General features: G+C 39.9%; 2 protein-coding genes and 1 pseudogene across 2 annotated transcripts; all 3 read left to right on the forward strand.

The window, feature by feature from the left end:
• Positions 1-4,134: 4,134 nt before the first annotated feature.
• On the forward strand, positions 4,135-4,605 carry LOC117616513 (ABC transporter B family member 15-like). The gene is made up of 3 exons (XM_034345854.1): positions 4,135-4,323; positions 4,446-4,500; positions 4,544-4,605. The coding sequence occupies exons 1-3, from the start codon at positions 4,135-4,137 to the stop codon at positions 4,603-4,605; spliced, it is 306 nt and encodes a 101-aa protein (XP_034201745.1).
• Positions 4,606-4,822: 217 nt separating this feature from the next.
• On the forward strand, positions 4,823-8,999 carry LOC117616523 (putative multidrug resistance protein). The gene is made up of 5 exons (XM_034345866.1): positions 4,823-4,957; positions 5,050-5,507; positions 5,856-6,396; positions 6,498-8,512; positions 8,609-8,999. Exons 1-5 carry the CDS (start codon positions 4,823-4,825, stop codon positions 8,997-8,999), a joined length of 3,540 nt encoding a protein of 1,179 aa, XP_034201757.1.
• A 2,154-nt stretch (positions 9,000-11,153) lies between these two features.
• Positions 11,154-15,322, forward strand: LOC117616531 (annotated as a pseudogene).
• Positions 15,323-17,058: the final 1,736 nt, after the last annotated feature.

Genomic DNA, 17,058 nt, shown 5'->3' on the forward strand with positions numbered 1-17,058 from the left:
AAAGGATTTTGAGTTTTCTTTTATTCAAGGATGACTTTCAGTTATTTTATATCGGTTTTTTTAGTATTTGCACATTTATATCTTTATATCTTTATTCGGTTATACTAGTTCTTTGATTTCTCCAGGCAGTGATGTCTTTATATATTTGATCGATTATGTAAGTTTATTCATCAGCATACTGATTCATGCTTATAGAATTTCTTATATTGAAATATAGTTAAATTATCGATATCTATATATAAATATCCTTAGTTATTTCAAAACGGGGGTATTATATTCTGGCTTGTTTTTAAGAATTTTATTTTGTCCACTCACAGTTTAAAACTTGTTTTTCGCCCCCAGGTCGTAGAAGTGCACAGGATCCACTACCGGGCCACTCATAGCTTCCGCGCTTCAAAGTCAGGTAGAGTTTGTAGAAAAATCCCTGAAAACCCCGTGAACTTTAGAAAATTGCTCTGATATCGAGTTTTAGTGGAAAAACTGGAACTGGCAAATATTGGTTTATCCTATTCTGGCAGTTGGTGTGGATTTGTTGAATGTTTAACAGGTGAAAAGTTTTGGGATTGGTCAAAATATAGGGGAGACTCTGCCGAATTTTCGGCAGAAGTCTAAAGGAATTTTAAAGGGAAGTTGACGTAAGAAGGGTAAAAAGGTCCCTTGTGCCCGACATTCGCCTAGTGTCGGACACGCACAGGACTTGGCTCGAATTCCAAAGTGGAAATTGGGTCGGGTCCTGTCAGTTTTCATCAACGTCTGGGCATAGACTACGTTGAAACCTTTAGTCCTGTTGTCAAGCCTGCCACCATTCGCACTGTTCTTAGTCTTGCAGTTTCTCGTGGTTGGTCTTTTCGTCAACTTGATTTCAAAAATGCCTTTCTCCATGGGTTTCTTCAAGAAGATGTCTACATGGCTCAACCCCCTAGTTTTATTGATCTCACTCGTCCTTCTTATGTTTGCAAGCTCCACAAAGCACTCTATGGCCTCAAACAAGCACCTCGTGCTTGGTTCCATTGCATCAGTACTTTCCTTCTCTCTATGGGCTTTGCACTGAGCCAAGCTGACACTTCCTTATTTATTTTTCAACAGGCGTCCCATACCATATTTCTCCTTCTATATGTCGGCGACATCGTGGTAACTGGCAGTGATTCCACTCACCTCCAACAATTCATCTCTCTTTTAGGTGGCCACTTTGACATCAAAGACCTTGGTCCACTTTGCTATTTCTTGGGTTTACAGGTTCTTCATAAGGATGACACTCTGCACATCAATCAACTCAAATATTCACATGATCTTTTAAAGAAAGCCAATCTTCTCAACTCCAAACCCGCATATACTCCATTGGCTGCCAAGGTTCTCCTCTCTGTCTCCGATAGTGCTCTCATCTCCAACCCAACTGAGTATCGCGAGCTTGTTGGCAGTTTATAGTATCTCGCTCTTACTCGCCTTGACATATCTTTTGCCGTCAACACTGTTGCTTAGTTCATGAGTGCTCCTCGCACCACTCACCTTGTTGCGGCCAAATGGATGCTTAGGTACATCAAAGGCACTATTGATCTCGGCCTCACCTTTACTCCTTAAACTATCGTTGCTTGCCTCTCCGCCTATTCTGATGCAGATTGGGCTGGGTGCCCCGACTCTCATCGGTCCACCATTGGATATGTGATTACGCTTGGAACTAATCTCATCTCATGGTGTTCCAATAAGCAACCCATGGTCTCGCGCTCTAATACAGAGTCGGAATATCGTGCCCTCTCTCATGCTTGTGCCGAAACCACTTGGATATGCTCCCTTCTTCATGAATTGGGTGTGCGTCTTAGGTTCCCGGTCCAACTCTTTTGTGACAATCTCAGCACCACGTACATGGCTGCCAATCCAGTTTTCCATGCTCGCACATGTCACATTGAGTTGGACTATCACTTTGTTCGTGAAAAGGTGGCTCTTAGAAGTCATCAAATTTGCTTTGTTCCTTCTGTCGACCAACCTGCGGACCTGTTCACCAAAGCCCTTCACAAGCCACGCCATCAGCATATGTCTCCAAACTTGTGCATCCTGTGACACCCAGTTTGCAGGGGGTGTTAACTTAACCTTTCTTTCCTAGCCTACATGGAAGTCAACTTCACAATCTCCTCCTAGCAATTAGCCTTTCCTGCTGTAAATTGGATTTCCAGCTGTAAATCAGATTGTATTCATGTCTATATTATTTCCTACCTTAAGTAGATATCCTGTACTAATATAAATAGGGGCTTTGTGTAATATGTTAAATACAAGGAAATATATTCTCTACACTTGGGTGTCTAGGTGCTGCTGGCTTTGGAGCTATACAGGCATTTCCTATTGCATGGGATCAATTGCCTCAGTTTACTTCCAAAAAGAATTACAGGGAATCTGAAGTAAGAAGGGCAGAAAGTCTTGCCAATGCTTATGAATTTGTAAGGTACTAACATATATATCTTCCTAAATTTCTTATTGAAACTGAGGCACACAACATTTTGTAACTTTTATTTGTTCTTTAACAAGGCATAGTCTATATATAATCCAGTGGTATGAAAGATGGATATCAAACTTAATGTGGAGAAAGAGGGGTGCAACTCTCAGGGGGTCAAAAGCATAGAATAGCACTTGCTCGAGCGATACTCAAGAACCCGAGAATTCTCCTATTAGATGAAGCCACCAGTGCTCTCGATAGCGTATTGGAGACTCTAGTCTAGGAAGCGCTTGACAAGATGATGGTTGGTAGTATTAGGGAACCTCCTACATCAAAGGAGATCAGTTCATCACCAACTCAATCTGCTCCATCAATTGATTCAGTTAATTAGATACATGTATCTGTGGTAGGTTAGCTATAATTAGATACATGTATTAGATACATGTATATGTGGTAGGTAGCTATAATTAGATACATGTATATAACTAGATATATGTGGTAGGTAGCTATATTCAAACTGTATATATTCATAGACCTGTACCTGTAAACAAATCAATGAAATACATCAATTAATCTCAGTCCTTTTAGGTAGAACATGTGTAGTGGTAGCTCATCGGCTGTCCACGATACAAAGGGCAGACTCCATTTCTGTGATAGAGAATGGAAAGGTTGTGGAACAAGGTTCACACAATGAGCTACTTGCCACTGGACGTGGAGGAGCATATTTATTCAGCTTCAAAACAGCCACTCTGCTTAACAGCTGAGTTTTTACTCCACTCACAGAAATGGCAATGGCATAGTAGATAGATTTAATATGTAACGCTTTAAGGAAGGAATGTTATGTTTCAATAAGAAGTAAGGGGGCATGACCAACCTGATAAGGTTGAAACAAAGGACCTGTCGTTGGACAACATGTTTATATATTGTTTTGATGATGCCTTTTCATTTTTTAAGTCAGCAAAACTCCTTGGGGATGAGCCTGAAAATATACAAGCAGATGCTAGCAAAATCTAAGATGCGTTTTTTTTTTTTGCACCAAAATCTGAGATGCGTTTTTTTTAGCCAATCATTAACTCAAAATGTGTTCGAGGACAAGGGGCATACTTCCAACAGCACAATCTAGTAAGTTTGGCTCAGAGTTGATGATGAAACTTAAAAGAATCAAAATTGAGTTCAACATAATCTACTCACACGTGTCAAATTAATATGCATCTCAAAGATTCACCCAGGCCGGTTGATGACCCATGTTTGAAGAATTTTCCTTTGACTTTTTGGCCTGACATGTTTGAAGAATTAAAAAAATTAAGAAAAGACAAAAAGATTTTGTCTTGTTATATTTCCTAATGTTGCATGAAGGCAAGAGGAATGCGAAGAAAACCAGAAACATAGACAGTTGGAATTTATGGAAACCAACATTTCGACAAGTCCTAAGTAATCAAACAAAATGCCGATTTATTCTAAAATGTGCATTAAGTTATTAGCTATATATGATCCATTTGGTATCAGTGAAGTTGAAAATGTCATAAAATACAAGAAGGGAAGGCCACCTCTAGTAAGTTATCTTATCTCTTAACGATGGTTTTTTTGTTTTTTGTTTTTGGGTTACTAACTAAGCCAGCGACTAAGCTATCTCATCTCTTAAACAATGTGAATTTTATTTCTATTAATTTGCAAGTGATTGGTGTGATTTGTATTCTGTAGCTTGTAAGATGGGGAAGAAGGGAGGGCTTTTCAAGTATGCAGATGGTGTGGACAAGTTGCTGATGGTGTTTGGGACTTTGGGCAGCATTGGAGATGGGTTGATGACACCTCTTACAATGCTTGTTCTCAGCCGTGTGATCAATGAATATGGAGGTGGAGAAGGCACTCTTACTTTCTCCAATGCCATTGTGGACAAGGTTAACTTGCTAGTTTTATCAAACTGTCCTGTCCTCAGACTATGAATTTTGGTTGGTTTATATATTTCCATTTTATATGGCCAAGGCTAACAAAGTGCCAACTCGTTTTCTTTGATTCACAGTACTCACTCAGGCTGCTCATTGTTGCAATTGGAGTTGGAGTATCTGCTTTCATTGGTATTATGTCAACTTTAAATTTCTATGTTTGTTTCTCTTTCAGGGGTTGTTTGGTGCTTCGGTTTCTTTAGTCTCTACAAACATGATAGGCTTCTAGAGCTCTGAACCTGCAACACTGGGTTTTCTGGTTTTAGAGTTGTCAAATCATCTTGAGTGAACATAATCTGCAGACTATATAGTATATACGCACTTGAGTGAACATAAGCTGAAGAACCACGTACCATTTCCAATGATGCATATTATATATACTTGTCAACATTGGTAACTTGCAGAAGGAATTTGTTGGACCAGAACTGCTGAGAGACAGACATCTCGGATGAGAATGGAATACTTAAAGTCAGTCCTCAGGCAAGAAGTTGCCTTCTTTGACAGTCAAGCTAATTCTTCCATGACCTTCCAAGTCATTTCTACTATCTCGTCTGATGCCCATTTAATCCAAGACACAATAGCTGAAAAGGTTTTCAATTGCCTTTGGCATGCCTTGTTCTTCTTCTTTCTTCTTCATATTGTAAACATGTATTGATCACCTGTATTTCTCCTCTTATGTAGATGCCGAACTGCCTGGCTCACCTCTCATCATTCCTCTTCTGCTTTCCTGTTGCCTTCGTGCTTTCTTGGCGGCTGGCACTGGCTGCTCTTCCGTTCTCCCTCATGTTTTTGATTCCTGGAATTGTATTTGGGAAGGTGCTCAAGGACTTGGGAGCTGAGACAAACGGTGCCTATAGGGTTGCTGGAGGGATTGCGGAACAAGCAATCTCATCAATCCGTACAGTTTATTCGTATGTTGGGGAAAATCAAACACTAAAAAAGTTCAGCATTGCTCTTGAAAATAGTACAGAGCTCGGCATAAAACAAGGTTTCACAAAGGGACTTCTCATAGGGAGCATGGGAATGATTTATGCTGCTTGGGCTTTTCAGGCTTGGGTTGGTAGCAAACTTGTTACTGAGAGAGGAGAAAAAGGTGGTCTTGTTTTTATTTCTGGAATCTGTGTAATTCTGGGAGGATTGTAAGTTACTTTTCTTTATACTTCTTTTCTATATGCAACCACATGTCTATCACTTCAGGTATATAAACATATCAGAATGTATCAATATATGCATACGTGTTTGAACTTATGTATGTCATTTGATATGAACTGCATTCAGGTATATAAACATATCAGAATGTATCAATATATGCATACGTGTTTGAACTTATGTATGTCATTTGATATGAACTGCATTCAATTACCTTGATGTTTCTTGTGTGTTATAAGACTCTTGTAAGAACTGATACGCCTCTCTTTCCCTAGGAATCTCCTCTCTTTTTTACCCCTCATTTGTCTCAACTAATGGCTTCAATCTCGTATTTTCAGGGCCATTATGAATGCGCTTCCAAATCTCTCTTTTATCACCCAGGCTACTGATGCTGCTGCCAGAATATTTGAAATGATTGACCGCATTCCTGCTATTGACTCTGAAGATGAAAGGGGAAAAGTTTTAGCATATGTGAAGGGCGATATCGAATTTAGAAAGGTTAATTTCTACTATCCATCAAGACCTGATACCCCAGTTCTTCAAGGACTCAACCTTAAAGTCCAAGCTGGTAAGATGGTGGGTCTTGTTGGAGGCAGTGGTTCTGGAAAGTCAACAATCATTTCTTTACTTGAAAGATTTTATGATCCAGTAAAAGGAGATATCCTCCTTGACGGATACAAGTTAAATAAATTTCAGCTGCAATGGTTGAGATCCCAGATGGGACTGGTCAATCAAGAGCCAATTCTCTTTGCAACATCCATAAAAGAGAATATTTTATTTGGAAAGGAAGGAGCTTCAATGGAACATGTAATAAGTGCAGCTAAGGCTGCAAATGCACATGACTTCATTGTCAAACTCCCCCTAGGATTTGACACTCAAGTATGCCACAATATTATACTCATTCCAAGTTTCAAGCAAAACTAATTATTCAATGTATTCATAGCTATATTTGAGTTGAAGTTTTTTACCTCTTACTTCAGGTTGGGCAATTTGGAGTTCAATTGGCTGGAGGACAAAAGCAAAGGATTTCTATAGCAAGAGCAATAATCAGAGACCCAAAAATTCTTTTGCTTGATGAAGCCACAAGTGCTTTGGATGCGCAATCTGAAAAAGTTGTGCAAGAAGCCTTGGACCAAGCTTCACAAGGAAGAACAACAATTGTCATAGCTCACCGCCTCACCACAATCCGCAAGGCTGATTTGATAGTGGTTCTTCAATCAGGTAGAGTGGTGGAAATGGGATCTCATGAGGACTTGGTCCACAAGAACGATGGAGAAGGTGGAGCATACAGTAAAATGCTGCAATTGCAGCAACAAGCAATGCGGAATGGTCCTGACATTTCCTATCATCCAGAGGATATTATAATCAAGCATCCACGAACTCCACATACACCAAATAGTGTGAGATCAAGCTTGCAAAACAGCCCTGCACTGAGGAGTGCGAGATCAAGCTGGCAAAACAGCCCGGTACCAAGGAATGTAAGATCAAGCTGGCAAAACAGCCCGGCATATCCAATCACCCCAATATTTTCCATCAGCATTACAAACTCCTTTCAAGCAGGCCAGTATGATGAATTTGACGATGAAATGTCACAAGACAGCTCTTATCCTTCCTCTTCTACTTGGCGTTTATTTAAAATGAATGCACCTGAGTGGAAGCAAGCAATACTAGGGTGTCTAGGGGCTGCTGGCTTTGGATCTATTCAGCCAGTTCATGCCTATTGCTTAGGAACAGTTGTAGCAGTTTACTTCCAAACAAACAATTCCACCATCAAATCAGAAACCAGATTCTACTGCTACATCTTCTTAAGCCTAGCAGTTTTCAGCTTCATTGCTAATCTCCTCCAACATTACAGTTTTGCAGTTATGGGAGAGCGTTTATCCAAAAGGGTTCGAATAAAAATGCTCGAAAAAATTCTCACCTTTGAGATAGGGTGGTTTGATCAGGATGAAAACACAAGTGCTGCCATCTGTGCACGGCTAACCACTGAAGCAAACATGGTTAGATCCCTAACTGCAGATCGTATATCATTGTTGGTTCAGGTCTTTTTCAGTGCCTCCATAGCTTTTGTGATTGGACTGATAGTGACATGGAGGATAGCCATTGTAATGATTGCAATACAACCTTTGCTCATAGGAAGCTTCTATTCAAGGAGTGTTCTAATGAAGAGTATGTCTATAAAAGCACAGAAAGCACAGGCTGAGGGTAGCCAACTAGCTAGTGAAGCTACTTTCAACCACAGAACTATCACTGCATTTTCCTCTCAGAAGAGGATACTAAATCTGTTTGGAGATGCAATGAGAGGGCCTAGGAAGGAGAACATCAAACAGTCATGGATTTCAGGTTTTGGTCTGTTCAGCTCCCAATTCTTGACAACAGCTGCAATAGCCTTGACTTATTGGTATGGGGGCAGGCTAATGAATCAAAATTTAGTAACGGCGAAACACCTGTTTCAAGTTTTCTTCATCTTAATGAGCACTGGTAAAAACATTGCCGATGCAGGAAGCATGACTTCTGATCTAGCGAGAGGGGGGAGAGCCATCAAATCAATATTCTCCATCCTAGGCAGAGAGAGTGAAATTTCATCAGAAGAGCTTGAAGGGATAAAAAAGACTTTCAAGGGTCTCATAGAACTAAAGAATGTTGTATTTGCTTACCCAGTCAGGCCTGACCAGATGATCTTCAAGGGCCTGAATCTCAAGATAGAAGCTGGAAAAACAATGGCACTAGTGGGACAGAGTGGTTCTGGAAAATCCACTGTCATTGGCTTGATTGAAAGATTTTACGACCCACTAAATGGATCAGTATCCATAGATGGATGTGACATCAAGCTCTATAATTTGAGAAAGTTGAGGTCACAAATAGCTTTAGTAAGCCAGGAGCCTACTCTTTTTGGAGGAACCATCCATGAAAACATAGTCTATGGTAAAGAAAATGCAACAGTAGCTGAAGTAAGAAAGGCAGCAAAGCTTGCCAATGCTCATGAATTTATAAGGTACGGCTACATTTGTCTCCACATTAACATTTAAATTGTTGATCCTAATGCAAAATGCTTTTTTTTATAAATTTTTTATTTTATTTTATGTTGCAGCTCTATGGAAGAGGGATATGAAACTTACTGTGGAGAAAGAGGAGTTCAACTATCAGGAGGGCAGAAGCAGAGGATAGCACTTGCACGAGCGATGCTAAAGAACCCAACAATCCTTCTGCTGGATGAAGCAACCAGTGCACTTGATAGTGTGTCAGAGAATTTAGTCCAGGAAGCACTGGAGAAGATGATGGTTGGCAGAACATGTGTTGTTGTAGCTCACAGGTTGTCAACTATACAAAAAGCAAACTCCATTGCTGTGATAGTGAATGGGAAAGTAGCAGAAAAAGGATCACACCATGAGCTACTTGCTATCGGACATGGCGGTGCCTACCATTCTCTGATAAAACTGCAAAGCAATCAGTCTCCATACCATTTGTCCATGCAGGTGTAAGTTGAGGACGGTCCATGTAATTCCTGCGGGGGAAGTTTTTGGTAAAGCAGTAGAAATTGACCAAAATAAAAATAAAACAAAAAAGAAAAAGGCATATATATGGAGCTGCATGAAAACGTAGAATCCCATAGCTTTCAAGTTCAACATGAAGGCTGGGAAACTTCCATGATTATTAAACAAAGTTTTCCTGAATTGATGAAACACAATAAGGTTGATGATGTTGTTATGTTTTGTTCTCTGCAAATTCTCACAATCAACATTTTGTCTTGACTACTAACAAATTGTTTTCTGCAATCAATTTTTCCAGTCAAACTACTGGTTCAATATTTCACTAAAAATAATTGTTTCAATGCTCATTTGCTTTTCCTCGGATCTATAGGCACATAATTTATCAAGTAAAAATGCATGGCTGCTTAAATATATAAACCAAAAACATAAGGCACATAAACGGGGCATATGTTAACTTTAAAACGTAAAATGACAAAGTATCTATGATAATTAATTGATAAACGCGAATTCTTAGTTAGATGCAGAGATGGGAATAATTGTGAAAATGTATACTGAAATCAGTAAAGGTACAAGATATTTTGCTATGATAGTGGATTAAGCATCATTTGAACCATAAAATTTGGGCAACGTGACAAAACTTCCGCTAGACCAAAGCAGAAACTAAAGCAAACCAACTTCAAAAGCCCCAGAAAAGAAGGGGACAAACTACAAACGCCATCAAACAGGAGGAAGCTACCCAGAATTAGGAGATATAACAGCAACTCCAGCGAGGAGCCCAAGCCCAAGGCTCAGGGGAGGCCAAGCAAAAAATCCAATTCCAGCAGGCCACTTTTGTCAGGGCTAGATGTGGGACCCACGAAGACGAGCTGGCCCGAAGGCAGGTCTTGCCCGACTTGCAGCCGGAGGGGGGAGGATGACATCAGCGTGCGCTGACGTCGGCCCTGCGCTCCACCAACAGCTAGAAGACATGTGTCGTCGTCTGGGCGCTCCGATCGCCTGCTCTCCTCCAATCCAACGGCTGTGTGTTTTTTTTTTTTTTTTTTTAGCTATAAAATTATGAAAAAAATACCCAAAAAATCTTGAAATTTTTTTTTTTCTATAAATACCTACCAATACTCTTTACTTTCAACACTAAATCCTCATACATTTTCTTCTACTTCTACTATTATTCACTTTTTACCCAACATTTTATTCACTTTTAAAATTGTATTTTTATTTATCGTCTTATCCGAAAATTTTATCCGATTGAGATATGAATTTTTATAATAAATATTGACATGTACGAACCCAAAAATATTATCCAAATTAATTGTTTAGGTAAACAAATTTGTGAAAAAACAAAAAAAATGAATAGTATTTGCCATTTGCCATGACAATGGGTGGAAACACACATTGCTTTTTGCAAGGGCAGCCACTATTGACATGAATAGTAGCTGCCCTAGTCCCCCTCTTGCCATGACAAAGGGCAAATAGGTGGAGTTGCTCTAAGACGCCATTCATGAGTCACATGAATTCTTTGTTTTTCTTCTATATTTCCCAATGTTGCAAGGAGGCAAAAGGCAAAGCCAAAAAAACAAGAAACACAGAAGCTGGACTCATGAAGACATTTCTACGCCAGTCTCATGTAATCAACAAAATGCCAATTTATTCTGAAACGAGTATTAACTATATGCAAAGACTTACACTACTTATTGGTGTAGTGATACTTCTCTTCCCAATGTTAGAAGAGGTCCCAAGTTCCAATCCGCCCTTCCTAAATGATCAAAAGAAAAACTATAAGCAAAAATTTTAGTCCGAAACTGAATGATTACTTTTAAAAATATATATGACATTATATGTGGACTCACCAATTCATTTAAGGACAAAAATATATATAAGGTGCAGTGGAACTTAATCAACAAGAAAAAAAATATGTAGACTACAATAGAAAACTAGAGTCTGACATGGGTTACAATCTCCAAGTATAAATATATTTCATATCAAAAGTTAAAATGTCAGAAAATACAAGAAGGTAAGCCTAATGTTATCTCATCTCATAACAATAAAGCCTAATGTTAATTGCATGGTGGCATGAAATTTCATAAGATGGAGACTTAAGGTCATTTCTCTTTGTAAGTGACACTGTCCTGCACAGCAGCTTGTAAGATGGCGAAGAAAGGTGGAATTTTCAGGTATGCAGATGGTGTGGACAAGTTATTATTGGTTTTGGGGACTCTGGGTAGCATTGGAGATGGGTTGATGACACCGTTGATGATGCTGGTCCTCAGCCCTGTGATCAACGAATACGGAGGCGGTACTTTCTCCAATGACATTGTGGACAAGGTATGCAAAATCATGGAACTAACTGTCATGGCTTTCAAACTGTCCTGAGGTACTGAATTTTGGTTAGTCTTACCAGTTCATATGGCTAAGAAAGTGCAACACATTTTCTTTACAGTACTCAATCTGGCTGCTCTTTGTTGCAATTGGAGTTGGAATATCTGCTTTCATTGGTATTATGTTAACTTTGAGCCTTATTGGTTTTTGTGGCCAAGTCTTTACCCCTGAAAACATGTATTTCAACAACACTCATTTGATTGTATCATTTTGAATGTTGTGTGATTAATGTTATTGACCTGTCAACATTCAGGATTTGCAGAAGGAATTTGTTGGACCGGAACTGCTGAGAGACAGGCATCTCGCATGAGAATGGAATACTTCAAATCAGTCCCCAGGCAAGAAGTTGCCTTCTTTGACAAACAAGCTAATTCTTCCATGATCTTCAAAGTCATTTCTACTATCTCTTCTGATGCCCATTTAATCCATGACACAATAACCGAGAAGGTTTTCAATTGTTTATGGGCCTTGCTCTTCTTCTTCTTCTTCACTCTGTAATCTTGAATTGATCAACCTGTATTTCCTCTGTTTTTGTAGATACCGAATTGCCTGGCTCACCTCTCATCATTTATCATATGCTTTTCATTTGGATTTGTACTGTCTTGGCGACTGGCAGTGGTTTCTCTTCCATTCTCACTCATGTTTATCGTTCCAGGATTTGTATTTCGGAAGGTACTCAAGGACTTGGGAGCTAAGATAAATGGTGCCTATGGGGTCGTTGTAGGTATTGCAGAACAAGCACTGTTTATTCATATGTTGGGGAGCATCAAATACTAAATAGGTTCAACATTGCTCTTGAAAAAAGTACACAACTTGGCATAAAGCAAGGTTTCTCAAAGGGATTACTGATAGGGAGCATGGGAATGATTTATGCTGCTTGGGCTTTTCAGGCTTCGGTTGGTTGCAAACTTGTTACTGGGGAAGGAGAAAAAGGTGGCCATGTTTTTATTTCTGGAATCTGTGTGATTATGGGAGGATTGTAAGTTTCCTAAACTCAGCAAAAGAAAAAATAATAATAATAATAAATTTTCTAAGTTCAAAACTCTTGTAAGAATCAACGCACATCTTCAATCTTGTATTTTCAGGTCCATAATGAATGTGCTTCCAAATCTCTCTTTCATCACTGAGGCGCTGCTACCTGGATATTTGAGATGATTGACCGCATTCCTGTTATTGACTCAAAGGATTAAAAGGGAAAAGTTTTACCATATGTGAAAGGAGATATCGAATTTAGAGATGTTGATTTCTGCTACCCATCAAGATCGGATAGCCCAGTTCTTCAAGGACTCAATCTTAAAGTCCAAGCTGGTAAGATGGTGGGTCTAGTTGGAGGCAGTGGTTCTGGCAAGTCAACAATCATTTCTTTGCTTGAAAGATCTTATGATCCAGTGAATGGAGACATTCCTCTTGATGGACACAAGTTAAAGAACTTTCAACTGCAATGGTTGAGATCCCAGACGGACTGGTCAATCAAGAGCCAATTCTCTTTGCAACATCCATAAAAGAGAATATCTTAGTCGGAAAGGAAGGAGCTCTAATGGAACACCTAATAAGTGCATCTAAGGCTGCAAAAGCACATGACTTAATTGTTAAACTACCTCAAGGATATGACACTTAAGTATGCCACAATATTCTACTCATTCCAAGTTTCCATCAAAAGTAGTACTATTTATAGCTATATATGACTATAAATATTTTACCTTCACTTCAGGTTGGGCAATTTGGAGTCCAATTGTCTGAAGGACAAAAGCAAAGGATTTCCATAGCAAGAGCAATTATCAGAAACCCAGAAATTCTTCTGCTTGATGAAGCCACAAGTGCTTTGGATGCTCAATCTGAAAAAATGGTACAAGGAGCCTTAAACCAGGCTTCACAAGGAAGAATAAACTAATACTATTGTCATAGCTCACCGCCTCACCACTATTTGCGAAGCTGATTTGATAGCGGTTCTTCAATCAGGGAGAGTGATTGAAATAAGATCTCACAATGAGTTGGTCCCTGTGAACAATGGAGAAGGTGGAGCTTACAGCAAAAAACCATGCACAATGGTTGCCCTAACATTCCCTATAATGTACAAGACATTATAGACCACAAAATGAAGCATCAACAGACTCCACAGACACCAAAAAGTGTGAGATCAAGCCTGCAAAACAGCCCGGAGTATCCAGTCATTCCAGTATTTTCCCCCAGTATTCCAAACTCATTCGAAATGCAGCAGTGTGATGACTCTGACATCAAAAAGTTACCGGACAGTTCTTATCCTTCCTCTTCCCGTTGGCATTTATTGCAAATGAATGCACCAGAGTGGAAACAAGAAATACTAGGGTGTCTTGGGTCTGCTGGCTTCAGATTTGTTCACCTAATTCATACCTATTTCTTAGGAACAATTGTATCCATTTACTTCCAACCAGAAAATTCCACCATCAAATCAGACATCAAAATGTACTACTACATCTTCTTAAGCCTAGCAGTTTTCAGCTTCATTGCCAATCTCCTCCAACATTACAATTTTGCAGTTATGGGAGAGCGATTATCCAAAAGGGTTCGAACAAAAATGCTTGAAAAGATTCTCACTTTTGAGATAGGGTGGTTCGATCAAGATGAGAACACAACTGCTGCCATCTGTGCAAGACTAACTACTGAAGCAAACATGGTTAGGTCCCTAACCGCAGATCGTATGCCAATATTGGTGCAGGTTTTCTACAGTGCCTCCCTGGCTTTTGTGATTGGACTAATAGTCACATGGAGGATATCCATTGTAATGATTGCAGTACAGCCTTTGCTCATAGGAAGCTTCTATTCAAGGAGTGTTCTAATGAAGAGTGTGTCTACAAAAGCAAAGAAAGCACAGGCTGAGGGTAGTCAACTAGCAAGTGAAGCTTCTTTCAACCACACGACTATCACTGCATTTTCCTCTCAGACAAGGATATTAAATCAATTTGGAGCTGCAATGAAAGGCCAGAAAGCAGAACATCAAACAGTCATGGATTTTCGCTTTTTGTCTGTTCAGCTCCCAATTCTTAAACACAGCTGCAATAGCTGGTATGGCGGGAGGTTAATGAATCAGAAGCTAGTAAAAGCATCGCAGATGCAGATGCAGATGCACGAAGCATCGCAGATGACATGCATCAAGCTTTCTTTGTCTTAATGAGCACTGGTAGTAAAAGCATCGCAGATGCAGGAAGCATGACCTCTGATCTAGCAAGAGGTGGGAGGACCATCAAATCAATATTTTCTATCTTAGACCGAGAAAGTGAGATTTCCTCTGAAGAGCTTAAAGGGGTTAACTTTAAAAAGGCTCTCGGGGGTCACATAGAACTAAGAGATGTTGTATTCTCTTACCCCAGACAGGCCTGACCAGATGATCTTCAAGGGCCTGAGTCTCAAAATACAAGCTGGAGACACAATAGCACTAGTGGGAAAGAGTGGTTCAGGCAAATCCACTGTCATTGGCTTGATTGAAAGATTCTATGACCCATTAAGCGGATCGGTATCCATAGATGGATGCGACATCAGGAGCTATAATTTGAAGAGCTTAACGTCTCAAACTGCCTACCAGGAGCCTACGCTTTTTGAATAAACCATTCATGAAAACATAGTCTATGTCAAAGAGAACGCAACAGTAGCTGAAGTAAGAAAGGCAGCAAAGCTGGCCAATGCTCATGAGTTCATAAGGTAAGGCTACATAAATTTTCCTCCACACCACATTGCAACAGAGAGACATTCAACATTTAATTGTTGGGTCCTAATGAAAATGCAATTTTTTATGTTGCAGCTCCATGGAAGAGGGATATCAAACTTACTGTGGAGAAAGAGGAGTTCAACTATCAGGAAGGCAGAAGCAGAGGAGAGCGCTTGCACGAGCCATACTAAAGAACCCAACAATCCTTCTGCTGGATGAAGCAACTGTTGACTTGTATATACTTAATTGTACATAATAGCAGATTAGCATAGTTAGAGGCTTCCTCATACCGGAAAGAAAAAAGAAAAAAAAAAACAAACAAGAAAAAAAAAAGAGGCTTCCTCATAGGAGTTGACTTTGGGAGAAGAATAAGACATAAGACTATTCCTGTATCTCTAGAGAAATCAACATGGTATCAGAGCTCTCTAGAGAGGAATTTAAAAACCTTTTAACAGGTTTACTCCAAATTAGCCAGAAATCCCTAATACCCAAAACTAAATCCCTAAATACTCAAAACCTGCCCACCGCTACAGACACTACCGACTTCTATTTTTTCCTGGTCTAATGGGAGATACAACAAATTCTTCTAATTCTCGGCCTCTTATATCTCTTCCAGCCAATTCCAATCATCAAGATTTGATGAATGTCCAATTGTTGCCAACTAAGCTTGATGGCACAAATTATCTGGCTTGGTCTCATTTTGTGAGATTATATATTACCGATAAAGGTCGGATTGGATATTTGACTGGAGAGAAGAAGCAACCAGATGATACTGACCCGAAGTTCATAACATGGGTTGAAGAAGATGCTATGCTTAGATCATGGCTTCTCCAGGCTATGACCCCGGATATTAGTCTTGGCTATATGCGTATCGAATCCGAGCATGCTATATGGGATGCGGTTTCTCAAACCTATTCTGAGGGAGGTTGTGATGCCCAGATTTATGAATTGAAACGTCGGATCCAAGCCACTACTCAGCAGGGTAAGACGTTGGAGACATATTTTAATTCACTCCAAGCTTTATGGCAGGAACTTGATTATTATCAGCCGTGCGACATGAAGTGTTCTAACGATACCGCTGCGTTGAAAAAACGGATCGAGAAGGAACGTACCTTTGAGTTCTTAGCTGGTCTTAATCTGGATTTGGATCAAGTGAGAACACAGGTGCTTGGAAAGAATCCTTTTCCCTCTTTGCGTGAAGCCTATGCATATGTGCGTGCCCAAGCTCTCCGCCGATCTGCCATGGTTATGCCACCCTCTTTAGAAGGGTCTGCCTTGATTTCTACAGCAAACCATTTGGCTTAGGCACCACCAGTACACCAATCTAGTTCTTCAGCTGCTGTCTCATCTGGTAATGTTGCTAAGAGTTCGAAATCTGATGATAAGGATGCTTTGAAATGTGATTATTGTCATCAAACTAAGCATGTGAGAGAGCACTGTTTCAAGCTCAATGATTATCCACCTTGGTGGCCTGGCAAGAAGGGTGAAAAAGCTTAAGGCAGCAAGCGAGGGGGCGGAAAAGGGGGCCATTCCAGCTCCAAAGCCTATCACACATCTTCCAGTGATCAGAATGACCAACCCACATCTCAGCTTTCTTCTGCTCAGATGGAACAAATCGCTCAAGAGTGTGCTCGCTTGCTCTCTGATAAAGGATCTAAAGGGGCTTCCATTTCCTTAGCCACCTCATCAGGTAACTTTGGTTGTTGTCTTAGTGCATCTGGTAAGTCTTTCACTGAACACCCATTTCCATAGGCCTATACAGATGCAGATTGGGCCGGTTCAGTTTCAGACCGGAGATCAACCACAGGATATTGCACGTTTATGGGTGGCAATCTAGTCACTTGGCGTAGTAAAAAGCAATCAGTTGTTGCTAGATATAGTGCTGAGGTTGAGTTTAGGGCTATGGCCCACAGTGTGTGTGAATTATTATGGTTGAAAATTCTATTTCGAGATTTGAGGATTGCTATTCGGGGTCCAATGAGATTATTTTGT

The sequence above is a fragment of the Prunus dulcis genome, chromosome 1, assembly GCF_902201215.1.
Source record: "Prunus dulcis chromosome 1, ALMONDv2, whole genome shotgun sequence".
In the NCBI taxonomy this organism is placed as follows: Eukaryota; Viridiplantae; Streptophyta; class Magnoliopsida; order Rosales; family Rosaceae; genus Prunus; species Prunus dulcis.